The sequence below is a fragment of the Sceloporus undulatus genome, chromosome 4 (genome assembly GCF_019175285.1).
Source record: "Sceloporus undulatus isolate JIND9_A2432 ecotype Alabama chromosome 4, SceUnd_v1.1, whole genome shotgun sequence".
NCBI classification, from domain to species: domain Eukaryota; kingdom Metazoa; phylum Chordata; class Lepidosauria; order Squamata; family Phrynosomatidae; genus Sceloporus; species Sceloporus undulatus.
Window position 1 is genome coordinate 102,909,208 of NC_056525.1, and position 20,768 is coordinate 102,929,975.

At 39.6% G+C, this 20,768-nt stretch overlaps 1 protein-coding gene across 1 annotated transcript in view; it reads left to right on the plus strand.

Annotated features, from left to right (window-relative positions):
- HS2ST1 (heparan sulfate 2-O-sulfotransferase 1) overlaps positions 1-16,638 on the plus strand; it is a 104,204-nt gene extending 87,566 nt beyond the window's left edge. The window contains 6 exon segments of the mRNA XM_042462417.1: positions 53-119; positions 122-137; positions 10,614-10,752; positions 11,353-11,450; positions 12,615-12,772; positions 14,557-16,638. Coding sequence (XP_042318351.1) covers positions 53-119; positions 122-137; positions 10,614-10,752; positions 11,353-11,450; positions 12,615-12,772; positions 14,557-14,783 — 705 coding nt within the window. The 3' untranslated portion in view covers positions 14,784-16,638.
- Positions 16,639-20,768: the final 4,130 nt, after the last annotated feature.

Here is a 20,768-nt window from a genome sequence, read left to right on the forward strand (position 1 = left end):
GTGCATGGGGTAAATTGGTTAAATACAAACATTTTTCTTCTTTTTCTTGCAGGTACGATTTGTGAAGAACGTAACTTCCTGGAAAGAGATGAAACCAGGATTCTATCATGGACATATATCTTCCTGGATTTTGCAAAGTGAGCTATTTCACAATTTTGTTGTGAAGCAATAGATTATATTTAAAACTTCTTTGTCATTCATCTGTTCATAGATCAATTATAACACTGGCTCAGTTTAGTTTTTGCTGACCTCTTAGGTCAAGATAGAAATTACACTGCATGAAATTCTGAACATGTATTTTGCCCTGCTTTAGTTTATTTCCCCTTTATGCTACAGAGCAGTCTTGAGGAACAGTTGACCAGAGAAACTGATCTTTGTTTTTGTCTTGATGATTACAATCCTTTATGTAGTTAAAGAATCTTTGAATTTTTAAATATTTTCCAATGGTTTTAAACTGTTGATAACCACCAACTATGGTAAGTTGGTGTTAATTAGGGAGAACAGTGTTAATATCGAGCATGTTGTCTTTTTAAAAAAAATACACTCCACTACAGTATGATGGCACTGTATCTTAATATTTAGCCTGTTATTTGTACTTAGTAGTAACTCTTATTTCCACATGCCAAATACATAGAGGAGAGCCTTCTTAAGGTTAATGGTTATTTTTACACGTGGTCCAGTGTTAACAACTTCCTCCTTCTTGGAAAATATTGCTATAGTATGGTAAGATCAGAAAAAGTAGAGAAAATGGTTCTTTAAGTGCCACTTTGTGTGGATAGCCAGTAGGCTCTTACATTCTGATGAGGTATTGAGAGAGGTTAAAATTAGGTTTTAACTGAAATGTGTTTTTTATAATCCATATATGAATAGGATCTTCCTGAATGTCTAGTTTAAAGAAATTTTGGAAGTCACTAGCGAAGACTTCAGAACCTATTTAGTACATGTGTCAATCTAGGCATCGGACGTTCTAAACTAGAAGCATCCAGTTCATTGCGTTCATGGGTGTGCACCCATGCGGCTGCGCATGTGTTTCACCCGCCATTAAGGACAACATGAGGCAAGTCCCATGTTTTTCCTTATCCACATAGGGTGGGTGGGTGGTTGTGTCCAAAGTGGATCCCCCATGGATAGAAAAATGGACTGGAACATTGGTTCCAAACTGAGTTTCAGAGAGGACAGGAGCTCCTTATTTTTACCTGGAGTCCTATTTGCTGCATCTGTTGTGATAAAACAAGGGGAAAGGAGATATCAGAAGATCTGATCTGTATAAAGAACTTTCTTACACTTGAATCACAATATTGGGAAAAGTGCTGAAAGCTACAGCAGCAGGTGAACCATTTCGATATGAAACATTATACACAAAGAAATAGTTGCCAAACTTGAATCTCAAAAAGAAACCAAAACATAAAATTATCTTGTTTTTTTCAAATTCGAAGTGTAAAACGTTGTATGATAAATCTTGTGTTGAAATATAAAATGAAATATAACCTGGGAACCACAGGTTAGTGGTTTCCCATCCTATGCATTATTCATAGGGTAATGGTTAAAACATTCTGTAGGTGCTGCAACTTTTCAGTCTAAATTGTTTTGCCTCAAAAAGGCAGCTAAGCAATTCCACAAATTTCATTCATATGTATATTTTTCCTCCAGGCCACAATGATCCTGTTTTTTTGTTTGTTACCCTTTCACCTAAATGATTTATTCTATCACAACCCCTGCAACTGCTTTCTTTCTTATATTTATGGTTTTTCATTAGCAGTAATATAAAAATGCTATGTTTGCTTTTGGCATTAGACAAGAAAAAACTTGTGCTCTTGCATCTTGAAGCTGAATGTTGTAGTTTTTCAGCAAAGATTCTTAATTTTTGGCATAATCCTGGATTAGTGTGAATATATATCCACATACGCACAGAGACTGTGTTAACATGTTTGGATTCCAGTTCCCAACATCCCAAACCAGCCTGCCCAGCAATGAGGATTCTGAGAGATGTATAAAATATGGCCAGGTTAGGGAAAGCAAACTTAGACTAGACTATGTCATCATCTTCAGCATCATCATCGATTATCTTGAGAGAAGTCCTTAGATATCCAAAACAGTATAAGCAAGGAGTTTTTACACTATACAATTGTAGTGCCATGACCGTTATTTAACTAATGCATCAACACCCTGTGGAATCTGGGATTTTAATTTGGTGAGGCACGAAACTCTCTGACTGAGAATTCTGAATTCAGTTGCCTAAATTACAAATCCAGGATTCCAGAGGATGTTGCATGGCAGTTAAAGTGTATTTAAAGCATTATAACTGTGTAATGTAAATCGCCTCTATTGCATGAGAAGCACATTTTTGCTAAATGTATGTCGTGAAATGTAAAGGACAATTTGGCCTACTCTGGCTAGGGGCTGGTGATAGAAACTTATCATCTAAATCTACCATGGATGTGAAGAGGGGAGGTATAGTTTGTTGCTAATAGGCTATAAGAGTACAGTATTTGCCTCCTTTCTCTCTGAAGGCAGCACCGTGTGCCTTCTGGGATGTATAGCTATGCTTGGGGAACAGGAGGAGTTGGCTCCCTTTTTCGTTGTAATGTTAAACCTTATGATTAATGTGGTCACATTTATACTTTACTCTCCCAAATTGAGGCTTTTCCAGTACAGCAAAACAAAAAATAACTGTGAAACAAAACAAGATCTATCATTAAATGCAAGGGGAATTGGAGCAGCAATAACACAGGACTTAATTGTTGGACACCCAATTACAAATAGTTAAAGAAGGTATGGTAATCCAGCTTTCCCTGCAGTTACTATATGCTACTACATGTTGATATTTTCCCGAAAGGTAAAGATTTGAGACTGCTGTAAGGCTTGCTAAGAGCCCCCATCTGAAGATTTTTCATTTAATTTCATTTATTTTTACTGCCTCAAAGCAAGACACTGACCTCTAAGCATACTAAGCAGAGAAACTAACTTCTTTGTGGTCTCTGTGAATCACACAAATGGGTTATCCTGCACAGTTCAGATTCGGAACCTTTCTAGAGCTGTTACAAGCGTTTTGGTGGTAGCCCTGCCCACTCGCCAACTGCCTTAATAAAATAATAATTTGTTTTATTTATATACCGCTATTCCAAAGATCTAGCGGTGAACAGCAAGTAAGCAATTAGCAAGTACAGTGGTGCTCGGTTACGAAATTAATTCGTAACGCGGCGCGCTTTCGTAACCCGAAAAGCCTTCGTAAGCGAATGCCATAGGCGCTAATGGGGAAAAGCCGCGATTCCGTGGAAAAAGCCGAAAAAAGCACCAAAAGTTTTTTCGTACCCGAAAAAACATTCGTAACCCGAAACAATAATCCCTATGGATTTTTTCGTATCCCGAAATTTCATAACCTGGGTATTTCGTATCCCGAGGTACCTGTAAGCTAATTAAGGGCTCTCTTCTCACCTAACCCACATTTCCTTTTTGCCTGTTGCAGCTGCAAGCATCTGAGGAGCATTAGTTTCTTTTTTCCTGTCAGACTTTAAATTCTCCGCTTGACCGGATCATTCTGTGTTTTGGTGGTTATTTCTTCATCTTTCATTTGTAGTTTGAGAGGAGCACGGCGATCTAGTAAAAACTGGAGTTAAATGGCTGTTTGCCTTGCCTTTTGTGCTGGCATAGGCCGGTTTGTGATACTAAGGTGAGGTTAACAGCTATCCGTATGAGCAAAGCCTATCTGATGCTTTTGGCCAGTTGGAAATGGTCTAACAGGTTCATCGGCTTCTTATTCCCTGCCCTATCTCACTTTTCTCGTATTCCCATAGACTTGTTGGACCGGTTGGCCCTCAGGCAGTCTTACATGGCACCTATTCCTACACTAACTAAGAAGCATCAGGTAGTAGCTAAACTGGCATTGCCATTGGCTGCAGTCCCATCGTGACATTCCTGTTGGGTAGATGTGTTAAGGGCCCGTCATTGTACAATTTCTTCACTCTGAAAAGAAGAAACCAGTCAAAGTTGGGCCTCAGTATCGAGGGTTTGGTACTATCTCTCGCTTCATATGGATGACTCCAAAACATGGTTGCTTCCTCCAATTGAGGGCCAGTACAATCATCTGGATCCAAGGCCTCTTTATCCTAAGACCTCTCTGTACTAGAAGCCTCTCTGGATCTGAGGCTTCTTTGATTCCGAGGCCTCTCAAGCCTCTCTGTACCTCTGAGGATGTGATATTCCTCTGTACCAAGAACTGGTCAGTGCTGTCACTCACTCAAGACAGTTGAATGAGGACATGGTTGCTCCCTCCATACTAAGGGGCAGTACCATTACACACAGTGCAGACATACTGGGGTCATTATATCCCCTCTATGCTGAGGTTCGGTACCACCGCTTGCTCTGTACAGACTACTCTGAGGAGTGCACTTTGCCCCTCCCACTGAAGGGCTGCATGTCATTCTCTTGATACAGATGTATCAGAATGTGCTATTCCCTCTACCGAGAACTGATACCATCTCTAGTTCCATAAAATGAAACTGAGGAGATTGCTATCTACTCCTCCATATGGCTCTGTATGGGATATACGAGTCCTAAGAGACTTCTGATCTCTATATGTTGGATCCCTTAGGCCAAGGTTGCTATTGTAACAAACCTCTTGCTCCGTACAGAGTCACATAGCTGATTGCTCCCTCAAATCTCGAGGGCTACTTATTGATATTTTCTGCATGAACAGATAACCATTTCACTCCTCCACTTTCCCTCAGAAAGGAAGGATATAACCCATTGGTTTTCTAACTAATATAGTCCATCATCTATACTTACACCCGATGTAAGTACAATCCGTACCCTTACAGAGGAACCATACAGTTTCAGTATTTCCATGTGGAGGACTACTCATTCAGTATTTCCTTTTAGCCGTACATGATCACCATCTGTACCAGAGATTGTAGTTGATATATTTCCACTTCCCCAAGAGCAACACAGCTGGTTAGTTCCTCACTACTGAAGACCACTGTTTGGGCTATCCCTCACTCTATATGGAGGCAATGTAAAAAAAATTTCAGATAGTCCTTATATAGAGATGTTTGGCGACTTTTCCTTTAGTCTCATATATATCTCAGTACTATATGTCATTAACAGAGTTTTCTTGGTCCTGAGAGGTACTTTGGAGGTACTGATGGTGACATCTCTGTCACACAGTGTTATTTGATGAGGTGGCTGTGTTTTTTCTGGTCATCACACATCATCCTATATTGTCTCTATGCATTTTCTGCACATTCCTATCCTGCTTGAGGTTCCTTCCCAAATGGGAAGTTTGGTGCTCTTCTGAGTCACTTGCCCTGACATGACACTTGCTCAGGGGTATCCAGGAGCTCCACATGGTGGGATTTTGATTTGCCTTGCATTTTGATTTGCCTTTCTCTTGTGCTGTTCATGGCAATGTGGGGTCCTGTTACAATTTTCCCATGCAAATGGACTATCTCTTTGTTTGATGGTTAGCTTGCTCAGGGGTAGGCAGCCTGCGGGCCGGATGCGGCCCGGCGAGGCCTGGGACCGGCCCCACCCGGTCCTGCCGCCGATTGCCGCGGGCCTTGGCCTTCGCGTGCAGGCAAGGGGGGCAATTGTCTAATGACACCTCAAAACTGCATTTATATTACTTTTTTTTAAAATCAGCAAATTTTTTTGCGTGTCCTGCACTTTTTTAAAAAAGTGTCCACCATTTGAAAATGTTGTCCTACATTTGTCCTGGTTTATTTATTCATTTAAATTTTAAAAAATGATTTAATTATTTTTTTTTTGTTGGCTTCGGCCCCCAGTTGTCTGAGGGACAGCAACCCGCCCCCGGCTCAAAACGGTTGCCTACCCCCTGAGTTGCTGCAGCCTTTTGAGACCACCATAGAAGGGCAGGACAATGTCCCTACATATTTTGACACAGTTCATGTGTTCCTTTGAAATATAGGTACGTGACTGATTATTTATAACCATCCTATTATATATAATATAAACCATCCTATATATAATATATAATACAGTGGTACCTCGGGATACGAAACGCGGGTACGAAATTTCGGGATACGAAAAAGTTGGATTGGCAAAAACTGTTTTCGGTTACGAAATTCATTTCGGCGCGAAATTCAATCTATATACTTCATCGCTAACGGAAAGCTATTTCGGTTTACGAAATTTTCGCGTTACGAAGGGAGGGCGGAACGAATTATTTCGTAACCCGAGGCACCACGTATAATGTTTATAATATATAATAATATTAGTAACGTGACTGATTATACACAACCATCCTATTATTTAATATAAACCATCCTATTCAGAGAACTTCCCAGGCATTGCAATAATGTCGCTTACTATCTGATGTTCTGTTTGTGGCTGTTTATTGATCCATTTCCTGTATTGCTATTACTGATATGCATATCCTACTTGTGAGTATGTATTTTCCCTGGATAAGATTAACCTTCCATTTTGAAGCAAGCCCTCCCTTCAGTCCATCTGCCTTGGTCCAGGCCTCGGAGGTTGAGAGGAACTGCTGGACCTCTTACCCTTTCCCGTCACCACTCTCCTTCTCCTTCTGTGCATGTCTTTTAGATTGTAATCCTAGGCAGGGAACCGTCTAACTAAAAGGATTGCATGTACACGCTGTGTAAATTTACAGCGCTTCATAAATAAAGGTGTAATATAATAATAATAACACACCACACACACACACACATGCATTCTCAAGCCATGATTGTTAGTTCAGGATATTAATCCTATATGGTTTTATGGTTTCTAAAGTTTTTGCTCATGCTGGCCGACTACTTGCTGGAACTTGGTCGATTCAGAGTCAGCTGCTCTACAGATATCAGGACTTCACTGTTTATTGCCAGGAATCCCTCTTCTGCTGGCCTCATCAAAGGTAATTGTATGAGGAGGAGCACTCTTGTTCTGCTGCTCCTGAGGATAATGCATGGGCAATGGATTCGTTACACTAAAAGATTCCACCTAAACATTAGGAGGAACTTCGACAGCAACAGGGGTCGGCAGTGCAGCACACTCTCACCATGTGGTGGACTCTCTTCTTAGAGGTCTTTCACGGAGGGTTACAGCCTTCTGTCAGGATTGCTGTGATGTGTATTTCTACAAAGGCATGGAGTGGGACTTGGTATCTCTTCAGGTTTCTCTCCAACTTATAATTCTCTAACTTTTGATTCTGTGATTCATTCATGATTTCGTCGGCACTATACCATCTTGGTATACTGTTTGCTTTACCCATCAAATCTAAGTACAGCTCTCTTTGGAGAAAACCTTTATATGCATTCTTCTATATCATGCTTTGACCCTCTAGCTCAGGCTTGGCAACCTATGGCCGCGGCCGGATCCAGCCCGCGGGACCGTAGGAGCGGCCCTAGACCAAACCGCCGCCGATTGCCGCCGATTTGGGCCCCGGAGCGCTCCTTTCCCCGCCCCCGGGACGTCCTTCGGCCTCCCAGGGGGGCGGGAAGCCCTGGGGCCGCCGGAGCACTCCTTTCCCCCGCCCCTGGACAGCCTTTGGCCTCCCAAGGGGCGGGGGAAGCCCTGGGGAAGAAGGAGGAAGGAAGAGCAGAGGGGAGGAAGGAGAAAGGATGAAAAGAGGAGAAGAGAGAAGGAAGAAGAAGGAGGAAGGGAGGAGGAAGATGAAGCAAGGAAAGGAAGAGAAAGGAACGAGCAGGAAAGGAGAGAAGATAGACTTATTCTTTTCTGCAGGTGAGACATTGTGACTTCCAATGCATTTTTGTGTATTTTCAGTGCTTTCAATGCTAAAGGCCTGTTTTTACAATGAGAGTGGTAGTGATGATGATGACATGTCAGTTTTAGAGATATGCACTCTTTCTGAAGGTGAACAGTGTGACTTTCAAAGTGCATTTCGTGTGATTTTCAGTCTTCAATGCGAAAAGGTCTGCTTTAACATGGAGTAGTTTCGCCGTCCCCTTTGGCTGAAAGGGCTCCTTGAGCCGTTTGGCCGAGGAAGGGGCCAAGGAGGAGAGGGCAGGCACACCCTCCTCCCCCGCGGGCTTTGGCAGCCCTGAGGTGTCCTTCGGAGACACCTCAGGCCTGGCAAAGCCCGAGGACAGGAGCAGGGGCTGCGCGCCTGTTTGCTCCTGCCCTCATGGCCTTACTGGTTTCTTTGAGAGGCAGCTGGACCATGGAAGGGCAGGAGGAGCAGGGCGCGCCTGTCACCCCCTCTCCCAATCCCCCCTTCTAGCGTCTCTCAGACAGGGAGGTTGGAAAGGGAGCAGAGAAGCAGCAAGAAGCCGCCGACCGCCCCGCAGAGGGTGGAAGCTCCACCCCCGGCATACAGTCCCCCCCAGGAGGTGAAGCTCCACCCCCCGGCATGCGGCCAACCCCCGGAGGGTAGAAGCTCCCCCCTTCGCCCCCCCCCCAGTGTCTGAGGGCCTAACCCGGCCCCCGGCCAAAAAGGTTGCCTACCTGCTCTAGCTAGCTCGTCATGAAAAGTCCTAACACCCCTTTTTGGGCATGGTTATATCCAACACAGGATCCACTGCTATACATGTTCCTGCTGGCCATCCTGGAACATTACGCTTTTTAAGTGTAGCATGTCCTATTTTGCACACAAGTTCTATCTCATACTCCTCTCACTGTTTCCTGATCTTTCGCCAGTGTATTGACTGCACTTTGATGGCACTGAGTGAGGTACTATTTCCTCTTTTCCGATGACCAGGTGATTGAGTTATGCCTCTTGAGCATAATTTCAGAATTTCTTACTGAAGGTCTTCTCCAGATCCACGCTGTTTAGAGTCACTGTGGATGAGATGTATTGTTGAACCGTTCAATTAATCATATCTGTTGTGTGGAGAATCTCTCTGCTGGTCACACTTTTGAGCTCAGATTTTGTTTGCCTCATTCTGTATGTTAATAAGGACATTTAGTCCTTAAAGTACTTTTGGGTTTTGTAGGATCTGTCTGTTGATGCCACCATATCTTATATACTGATTTCATGTAGCTTTATCGTGTGACCGTCCCTGTCCTACATTAAACATCTCTTTATAGCTGTACCTTCACTTTTCTGAGAGTTTGGCAAGCCCTTTTTGATTGTTGAAACCATGAGTTGTACATTTTTACATTGCTGCAAGTTTCTTAACCTTTCAAGTTGTAGTGCATTTTTCATATTGGACCAAGAAGCTTTTGTACACAATACCTTCTTGTGTTTTCAGTACTTTCCTACTAGTTTAATAAGAATTTCCAGTTGATAGTTTCTTCTGCTTTCACATCCAGTACTTGCTGGATAGCTTTCTGTTGGAGGTCACTGTTGCCAACAAAGCTGTAATGCTATACATTTTGTGAGGAGTCTGACATCTGCTTGTCTAGGCCTTAGGTTTATTTTTATTGATGGTCTTGTTTTCTGCCCATGTCAGGCAAGATATTTCTCTTCCAATTTTCTTTAACTGTTTGGATATTTTAGGGCATTCCCAACCAGAGTTATTTCTTCTTTGACTCATATATACAGAGTAGGCATGGCCAATACCTCCAAAGTGTATCTCTTGCTGGGGTTAAGCAACTGTCTGTGCAACATACAAGGTAGCAGGCAGTTTTTCTGCCTGTGTGAATAGCTCTTGAGCTAGAGTGGTTGTTGTTGTTCCATCTACAACTCTGTATTCAATTACTCTGCTGGACTTCTGCAGAGTCGCCACATGGTTGAGACTGTTCATTCTTGTGTCTCAGTGTTCTTTGGCTCAGGTTCATGAACAGTGATTCTGTTTGGGAGCAATATGCCCTTATGTGTGGCATGACATCCCCTCCTCCTACAGCTTGCTAGTCTAATCCATTTGTGTGATTCTCAGAGACCATGAAGAAGAAGGGCAGGTTGTTTACTTGTAACTGTAGTTCTTTGAGTGGTCATCTGTGAATTCACACAAACCTACCCATCCTCTCCTCATCGTGCCTTGCCTCTCCTTAGCTCCTGGGCTGATGCTTTGGCACCCATGGAACTGTGGGTTTAGGCAGAAAGAGAGCCAATAAGGCAGTTGGAGAGTGGGCAGGGCTACTGCCAAAATGCTTGTAATAGCTCTAGAAAGGTTCGGTGTTGAATTCAATACAGTCTTCCAAAATTTCTAATCTAGTGTATTGAGCTAATATTTAATCAATTTTCCAGCTACCAATTTGCATCAGACTTACCAATAATTTCTGTGAAGCAATCAAGACATTAGAAAAGCATAATGACATTTGAGCAACTCCCTTATCCTCATCCTTTCCCCCATCTGGCCATTGTAGTTGGACCAGCTGCATTATCTTATTTCTTACAAAGCATAGTTTTGAAAGCCTGCATCTGTTGGAAGCAGAAGTACCAGACAAGGCCTCAGCTGATAATATTAATTAGTCAAAATAAACTGTATGGATGCATGTAAATATTAAACATTAATCTCATGCACTGAAATGGAATGTATTAGGATAAGGTTTGGTGATTGGTCTTTGAAAAAAATATCAAAAGCATATATATTGTAAGACCTTTGAAATATAAAACGCATTGTCTACTTCTCATTGTTCCACCAACTGCATGGTAAACTGGAAACATCTTTTGAAACAAACTTGACCCTAGATCCACTTTTATATCATGCAGGAAATGCTTTGATTTGTCAACTGGATTATCTTTTCTGTTTCAGATTTGGTGTTAAAAAGAAACCAATATACATCAATGTCATAAGAGATCCTATAGAACGGCTGGTTTCTTATTACTACTTCCTGCGCTTTGGTGATGATTACAGGCCTGGACTTCGAAGGCGAAAGCAAGGGGATAAAAAAGTAAAAGTATATCTTTGGGTCTTTGTTTACTGTTTAGTCTTACTATAGATAATATAAAATATTTTTTTTAAATGAAATTTTCAAAAGCAGATTTTGCTAGCACGGTGAAATCAAACAAAATGTATCCTTCCATTCACAGAAGGAAGCTTTTATGAAAGCAAAAAAAAAAATCATCCTGTAGAAAAGTCTGCTTGTGTGTTTGTGTGTAGGGAAAAGGAATTGAGAGCTTGCTTTTTACCAGGTTTTCTTTGTATGTGATCGTTCCTGGGCATGGGTGCAATGTTCTGAGGCAGTTGTGAATACCTAATGCCTTCCACAGAACATTGCTGCAGTAATTGCTTTTTGATCACCAGCAGTAGTGCATGCCAAATGCCACACCGCACGGCTTTCTCCCTTTGCATGACCATTGTAAGGTCCGCACAAGTGGGAGTCAACACCAGCAAGGTTGACACATGCAGACACATTTGTGAAAATAGGCCTCTTTGTAATGTATTGTGAAGTAATGTACTTGTATCCCAAGTTAATTCAAGAGCATAACCACATTAAGAAGTTCAAGATGAAAATGGATCATTCACCCTTGAGTTTTTGTGTTTGTTCCAGACCTTTGATGAATGTGTAGCAGCTGGAGGCTCAGATTGTGCCCCTGAGAAACTCTGGCTTCAAATTCCATTCTTCTGTGGCCACAGCTCTGAATGTTGGTAAGAATATGAAGCTGGCTTAAATTGCAGATCATATGTATTATTAATGTGAATTTTAACAAACCAAAAGGTATAGCAGAACTCCAGGGTTTTTTGAGGAAAAAATATTGCACCTTAATTAACAAGAGTATTTTGTAGTTCTACAAGAAAATTGTTTTACTTGCTGCAGAGGAACACAGTCATTTCCAAACTAAGCCATAGATTTCCTTTCAAAACTATTGTATTAATGACTGGGTAATTTGGATAAAAGCTTGGTGTAAGGAATACCCTTCCCACCTCCTGACACAGATTGTTATGCATAATATAAACAGGAAAAAATAAAAAGGCAAAAGCTGTAGCTACACTCTTATTTTTAGCTAAGGAAATAGCATTTATAGCAGTTACTATGGATGGATGTGTGTGTCCACCACAGCTGAAGCATTTTCTGGACATTCTCAGGAAATTGAAGCTTAGAATTTGAGTTGTCATATGCAGAAGTTCAGATCAAATTGTTACACTCCTGACAGCAGGAGAACAAAAGAGTGAGATGCTTTTTTTAATTAAAATAATACCGTCAGTAACATATTGAGTTTGAAGGCCACTTCAGGTATGACAAATTCCCTGCACTATGTTTCTGTGTTAGAAATAAATGGATGATTGTTCTTGACAGAAAGCATGAGCAAGTGCTTATGAAATATGTAATATATAAATGTTTAAATGTTCCAGAAGTCTGAAATTCTTCTTCTTCTTTCTCCGTTCAGTCTTGCTCAAATGCAAATATTACTTACATATTACTGAAGATCTGTGCAAGGTTGAAATGTATCTTTTTCTGTTTTTATGCTATGTCTAAGATACTCTTGAAAACTTAGGTATAACGGCGAAACTTTCCTCATTGAATTGTTTCACAAGAGACTTGAAAAAGGCATTAGTGCTATCAAGACATTAGAAATCAGAACCATAAATCTTTTGACATCTAACCTAGGCAATGAAGAGAGCAAAAAGTGGGAAATAGGGGGGAAAGGAAAGGAAATTAAAAATGTGTGTGGCTGAAACTTTGTTTTCTTGCCTGTGCAAAGATAACAGCCAAGCCATTCTTTTAGCCTGGTGTGAGAATATCTAAATGAAGGGAACCAAAATTCTTGGCAGACATCAAAACCTTCCTGTAATTACTTTTTATCGTTTTAGGAATGTGGGAAGCAGATGGGCTTTGGAACAAGCCAAATACAACTTGATTAATGAATATTTCCTAGTGGGAGTTACTGAAGAGCTTGAAGACTTTATTATGTTGCTGGAGGCAGCTTTGCCCCGTTTTTTCAGGGGTGCTACAGAATTATATCGCACAGGTATTTAACTATACACTAGGTCAACCTTAGTCTTTTTAAATCTCTATTCTTTAGGATTAAGGAGTCAGATTGTGGCACTCCAGAAGTTTTTAAACTATCATCCCTCACTATTAACTATACTGGCTTCTTAGGAGTTACAATCTAACAAAATCTACAGAACTACAAGTTGCCTACTCTTGCATGAATAAGCTTCTTTTCTAAGAAAGTGTGTGTGTGTTGGGGGGGGGGGGGGTTCAAAGACACTCTCCCAAAAGATACATGAAATTGCATTGACTGTTTCATCTTTTGGTACTTGGCGTGTGCATGTGTTCTTTGTTTTTCTCTTTGTATATAACTGAAAAACAAAACAGTTCTGTCATGACCTTGTTGGGCTCCAAATACCAGTCAGATTCACCACATTTTGAGCAGAGCCTTGAAAGCTGTTTTTAAAATAACTAGAGTTCAAACCCATTTTAGTTAGTTACTGTCACAGTTACATTTGTCAAAGTAATTGCTGTTCCTCATTAATAACTACTTACTTTTGTTACAAAAATAATTATTTTGCAAAGGTAGAATAGTTACTTTTAAAAATTCTGACTGCAACAAACCATTGTTGTGATGGTACAAAACACAGACCCTTCCTATCCACCTTTTTGTCATCTCATTACCCAGAACAGAGGGAGAAGCATAGTATAAACCGGCCTTTGAAACGTATTGCTTCTCTACGATATTTAAAAATAACTGAAACATGCCAATTAACATAGTAAATGAATCAAGTTATCCCTTGTTAAATTACAATCAGAGCGTAATATAGTTATACTGTCATTATTAGAAAGGGGAATGAAGTTAAAATAATTCACTATTTGTAGCTAGTTATTCCCAAGTTTTATTTCTGAGGTGGATATGTAGTCTTTCAGTGAACAAATAGTTCTGTGTGTTGCTGGATGGAAGGATATCAATAAGCCAAATCCAACTCCTTCAAATAATTTTTGGATCAGATATGATTTATCTACCAAACCTTCTGACTATCAAACACATGGTTGAATGATCAGTGATAGGTGCTACCTTTGCCCATGTTTGGCAAATCAGGAGATAGCCCTGCCTTAGTAAATGCACTTACTCTGATGAGTAGCTGGATTCTCAGTATATTTGTATGGGTTGTTGGATCAGTATTCAAGATAAAGCAAGTATGGCAGTGGAAGTACTTCCTGTCTGGATTCTTTTTCTCAGTTGCTAGAGACTGCTGGAACTTTAAGAAGCCCTTCGATAGAGGAAGAGTATATACAATATAAGTTTATATTGTAAGCTTATTGTTAATGGTATATGCTTACAATAAATGGCTGGGATGTCATACTTCTTCCCATGCTGTGAATTCTGTAAAACAAATTGTCCAATTGTTATGTGGTCTGTGTTTTTATTAACTTTATTATCAATAGTACTGAATTTCTAAATAGGCATTAATCATGATTGAAACAGATACCTTAAATGAATGTGATGAGGAAATGCAGTTCCCTATGCAAACACTTCCTCTTTATGGTTTCAGTAATTAAGCCCTTTAAGCAGTGGGAGGAATGTGCACTGTGAGAGTTCACTAATGCTAATGCATTTATACTTACTGCTGGGCTTCCAGTCTCTCCATCCCAAAGGCTTAATAAATCCTGGCCCAAGTTATGTCACTTTATGTACCCATTTGGAATTCTGCTGACTAAAGAGTACATACAAACTTTTTGGTCTGTGTTGTGTACTTTGGGGAATATTCAGGATGTAAATCAAAGTGAAATTAACACTGTATATTTTGCTTTTAGGCAAGAAGTCTCATCTTAGGAAGACAACAGAGAAAAAACTCCCCACAAAAGAAACCATTGCAAAGCTGCAGCAATCTGAAATATGGAAAATGGAGAATGAGTTCTATGAATTTGCACTGGAGCAATTTCAGTTTGTCAGAGCACATGCAGTTCGGGAAAAAGATGGAGAATTATATATTCTGGCACAAAACTTTTTTTATGAAAAGATCTATCCTAAGTCGAACTAAGAACAATGCATCTTTTCAGGTTAAGGGACTAAACCTTGTGGCCACATCCTTATTCTCAGCACCAACTCCTCTAAGTTGCTGATAAATCAGCTGAGACACTTCATTCTTGAGCGCAATAGAATGTACTATGGATTGCTCAAAGAAGATAGCTACTGTCTAGATAATGGTGATAATTCAAAAGTATAGGCTTCAGTTTGTTTTAATATTCACACAGGAGGTTACTACTCTACATTTGAAGACGCCTACCCATAATTACAGAAGCTAACCATATAGCAAGTATAGCTGAAACTGTAAGGATGAAAACTTTCCTTTATGTGCTCTTTGATTCACAAGACGCTTATTTTACCTAACCTGGGAAGAGAAGGTTTTGGTTCCCTAGTCTCAGAGTGGAGATTTGGGTTGTACACACATATGAATAATGTTAATAACTGGCTGAAATTTGTGCTTTGTTCTTGTACATTCATATCATATAACATTCACTGGAATGTTTAATCATGTTCTGCTAAGAAATGCTGCAGCTGGACGTGCCCATATTTGTAAATCTGGGTTTTCATTTTGAGAGTCTAGAACTGATGATCAGTGTATTTAAAAATTCAGATTCCATAGTGATATTGTCAAAAGGCCAGAAATGAAGTCAATTTTTCATTAAAATATCCTCTGAACTTCCAACTGATGTTGGGAAAACTCTCTATAAGAAGCTGGCTTTTGCCTGCACATAAATATAAAACAAATAGTGAATTCTGTATAATTGTTCCATTGATTCTTTGTATTTTAAATAACTACTGGTGAATCCATATTATGACTCAAATAGTGAGCTGTGGTATGGTTAGGGTTTTCCTACTTAGATACTTTTACCTGTAGAATATTTTTACTAAGGTGCTTTATAATGTGTTTTAAAGCATTGCATTTGAAAAACGAGTGAAATGCTGTAAATAATGCACATTTTATGTATTTGGACCAAAAGGTTACAAGTAATAGTTTAAAGTGGTTTTGCACCCGTTTTATTGTATGTGAAGTAAAGGCATCCCATCTGCTGTTAAATTCCAGTTTTGAGTTAACCCTTGGACGTTGCTGAAATGCACTTCACTGACCTCAACAACTTTAAATACATAGTGTGTTTGTCCGGGAGCCCCCTTTTCAGAAATCTGCATCCTTTTATCATGCTTTAAAGGAAAAGGAAAACGGAAGCATGTGGCCTGGCCAAGAGAGATACAGAGAAATTGACGTCAGCGTGTTCATAGAACTGCCTTTTGTTAAGTTCAGTGAACTTGCATTTGTCACGGTTAGCACCTTATCGTACTTATATACATGAGGTTGTTTCGCACCTGGTTAGGTAATAGGATAGAACAAAATCTATGAAAAATTCTAGAATACTTAAAATTCTCTATCTGTAAATTTTTGGTTTTTTAAAAAAATATATAGTGTTAAAGTTCGAAGCATTTTCCCCTCATTTCATTAAATTTAGGCTTTGAGCTTCACATTTTGTAGAGCATTAGAAGTGCAGTGTAGACGTATTGCTAAGGAAACCTTACCAAATCATTTGTCTGCTAAACAAACACAAAGAGGTTAACTGTCTATAAGCTGAATGTTTTTATGCCAAAAACATGATCCTATTGTAAAAGGGTAATGAGACTGTTAAGTAAAGCTTTTAATTTTGCTGTACTCTTTATTTTGCCATCCTCTGAGAGATTTAAAAATAGTACTGCTTTCCTAAGCAGGTTTTTTTTTCTTTTCAGTTAGCAACCATTGCTTATAGTTTTTGTTCTTTTGCTTTATTACTTTGAGCCAGCATGTTTTGTAGCCATTTTGCTCCAGATGAATGAGTACAGGAAAATGAAATAAACTTTTATTGGACCAACTGGCTACTTAACTTATACCAGGCTCATGAACCAGTGTGTTCAACTTCAGGTGTTGCTCAGAGCACAGCTAAAATCTTGATGGTCTAGGCTAATGGTTATGCAGTGAGTCTGTTGAATCTATTCGTATTCTGAACGGCTGAGAGTTTGAGATTGTACCTCAAAAATGAGAGGGCATATAGCATGATGTGAGTTCTTGCTAACATGTAGATTCCAGCATTATTGTGCAAATGATTTCCAAAGCTTCCACCTGGATCTTCTGAGATACTGCCATGCTACAGAATTCATGAGGTGGTTTGACTGCTCATTCTAGCAAAATCTCCACTATGTGGACATGCCCTCAAAGTGAGTGTGTATAAATTAATTACATGTTAGATATATCACTTTGGTCATTCAGGTTTATGTTACATACTCAGGCCACAATCATGTGCACACTTACCTAGGACTGAAGCCTTTTGAAGCAAATAGGCTTTACTCCCATGAAAATATCCATAGGATTGCATTGGCAATATAATAAAGTAGGCAGAAAGTGGAAAATTAGAAAGGTACTTTCATATTTCCAAAGTGCTTGTTTTAAGCACATGCTGTTTATGCTTTAGCTTAGTTGTAAGTCATGAATGAAATTTCTTGGGTTATATTCAGCTGGACAAGATAATATTACCAAGTATCATCACTGTCAGTCAGAGTTAAAGTATCTGTTGATAGTTTGGCTCTTCCAATTACCTGTTTGGAAAATTGCAGAACTGTGAAAAGAGCCTGCAAAAATATTAAAAGATAGCAACAGAAATGGAAAAAGCGAAGAGTCTTGTGGCACCTTAAAGACTAATGTATGTATTATGGTATAAGCTTTTGTGGGTGAAAGGACACTTCGTGCATGAAGTGATACTTTTGTTAGAAATTAGGCAAAAATTAGAAGTGTTTAATGGCACTGTGATAAAAGACGAATAATATTTTGAGAGCAATCACCCACTGCATTCTCTTTTTAAATAATCTGTACTTTATTCTCTGACATTCTTGGCATGAAGCATTTGCAAACTACTTTTAAAGAGAGCACTCATAAAAGCGTTAAAATTTTAAAAAAGTGAAGTACAGGTGTTTAAACAGTTAAAATACACTTGCAAGTTTATAGAAGTAACTGAAAATGTGACTTACATTATCTGTTCATGTCAACAGTATTGAAAGATTTTTAGGAAGGGGTTATTTACTTAAGGCTGTCTTGTGCTCTTATTATACGTGGTGTTGCTTTGCAAAAGAAAAAAATAGTTTTAAAGTCCTTAATACTGTAATTATAAAGAACATTGTCATTGGACATAGCAACAAGTTGCAACTGAAGAGAGTTCTGGTTTATAGAGGACAAACCAGCAAGCTGGTGGGTGCAAACTAATTGTGATCCTGCTCTTAGGATGTGCTTGTTTATTATGAAGCTGTATCACTTGTGTCTCCTTAACAATCCAGAGAATTGTGTGTGTTGTCTAGTTAATTCTCAGGCTTGGCAGGAAGAAAACAGACCAGGGATCTGGCTCCCTGATGGATTGAGAGGTCACAATAAACAAACAGTAGGAATGATCAGGCAGGATGTGCCAGTGTGCTGCTCATTCTTGATAAGCTGTTATTTCGCATGGCGCCCAGGTTTATGGTGTTTGAATGTGGCCATTATCTGAATCTCATTACACAGAGAGAGGCTGGTCAGGCTGTAGGTCTTTAGGATACTACTCCATTTCTTTATATCCACATAGCTGGAAAGTACTCTGGTCTTTGCTATTTTGTTTACTTATTTTTTGTTCTCTAAATCCCTACAGTTTCAATCTCTACTATTCCAGAATATCTCAAGTACAGTTCATCTTTCACCCAAGCTTTTTTCTGCTATTCTAGGGCTGGGTGGGGGACAAATCTTCTCCTGCAGATGAAGGTAGGTAGGTAGAGTTTTGTTTCCAAACTAAGGATATAGTAGGTTTGTTGCTTGGTGTTTCTCTTCTAAAAGTCTCTTGTAGCCGAAAGGATTTTCTTGCTTTTACAACTTGTAGAAGTTAAAGAATTAAGAAAAAACACATTCCTTTTAAATATTAGTACAGTAAGCAATGTCACGTATCCAAAATTTTCCTTCTTCCAAAAGCAGGATACCTGTAATACATCCAAAAAAGCATGGGTAGGTAATTTGAAAATCTTGAAAACTTGAGTATTTGGAATGTATTTCTCTTACATATAACACCTAAGAAATTGGCTGCTGTGCAAACTTAAGTGTGAGCAGGGTGCTCGGCTGGCACACAGGATTGATTTAGTTACAGTACCAAATTATGGGTTGTGTCCCAGACATATAGGCAAGCACTATAGTTTGTGTGGTTTCTCTCTACCTCCCATTTCCCCAACAATCCCTGAATGCTATCCCAAATACTGTAGTGGTTTCAAACCACATCCCAAATGAAACCAGCTTTGCGTTGCATCTGAAATGAAAGGCTGTGAGATGAAAAGATTGTCAAGATATTATTTTATAAAGTAGTTTGTAAATCAACTCCATTCTGTGGTTTTATATCCTAGATTGGTGGTCACTTGAAAATAATGTGTGTTTAGTGCTGGATCAGATATCATGACAAGACATCATTTGGTGATATATCCTAACTTTTTCAGACAGTTGTTTGCATTCACATAATTTCAGAATGCAAGTCTGCTCAGAGGACTGCTTGTAATTTCAGGAGTCCTCCAAAGTGCATCCTGTAAAACACAATTGACTGCTATAAAATAAACCTCCCTTCTCCTGTGCAGAAAAAGAAATACTCTCTGTACAGTGGTACCCCGGGATACGAATGCGCCGGGTTACGAATTTTTCGGGATACGAAAAAATCCCATAGGGATTTATTGCTTCGGCTTACGAAGGTTTCTTCGGGTTACGAAAAAACCGCGGCGCTATTTTCCGCCACCGGAGGGCAGCAGAGAGCTATTTTTCCATTAGCGCCTATGGGAATTCGGCTTACGAAGGTATTTCGGGTTACGAAATTAACCGCGGAACGAATTAATTTCGTAACCCGGGGTACCACTGTACAGATGAAGGGCTGTAGAAGTGGGGTAGATCTTGTCCACTGATTCAAAACCATGAATATATACTTCTAAATATACCTATTTAGGAATGGGTGGACAAGGAGATCCAATGTTGAGAAAATTAATGTGCAAAATCTGCTAAATAGGTTCCTAAGTAGTAATCTCTACTTTTCGTACAGGTCCAATAGTGTATACTGGGCTGTCATGAAAAAATTGTCCCTTTAGGTCTTGGCAACAGGGGGCACTGTTTTACCAGCTGTAAACCTGTATTAAATTTGCATTGAATAACAGGTATTCCTGAAAAATGAAGTGCCCAGTCTGTTGATAATTAGTTTGTATGATTAATCTTACTGAATTTTTTTAATGCTTACATTGAAAAGTGCAGTTAATAAGAACATTTGATAAGGCTTAAGCAAGGGTGGGCAAGCGCTACCCACAGCCTAAATTCAAAAGCCTTCTGAAAATGATCTGGTTGGACCTCTGGCAGGAGCAATCTGCCTAACATGTGTTGCATTGAGAAGATGAGGGAGGAAGATATGAGAAAGGAAAGAGTCCAAGAGAAAATGGAGAAGAATGTGACTGATAATAGTTTGGCTCTGGCCCCATCAACTGCCAGCTTCAGTCCCACCACTCCTGGCATGTGGGGCCTGACCCACATGGCCCAAACTCAAGTGAGTTCAGCCTTTGACAGAAAAGAGGTTCACCAATTTTGGGGATTAACGAAATTCTTAGGTTTGCTGAGGCAAGGATATGGTACTGTATCTTCTCTAATATTTGTATTTGTCCTGCAAATCCAAGAATACAGATAGTTTATCTACCTGTCAATATTTCTTAATACAGTATTCTTCATATAATAAGTATTATTACTGATATAAATGTCCCTCTCCCTGTCTGTGATGGCAGCACTATTCATAAGAAAGCGGACACACCATTGGGCACATGGCTTCATTGAAATAATGAGAAGCTTATGTTTGCAAGTGCACTCAGTGTGGTTGTGAAATTGGGATATACGTATGGAAACTGTATGTTGCTGAACTGCTCTATATGTGTATTAGTCTATATTTCAGAGGAAGGAACTGGCAAAACCACCTCTGAG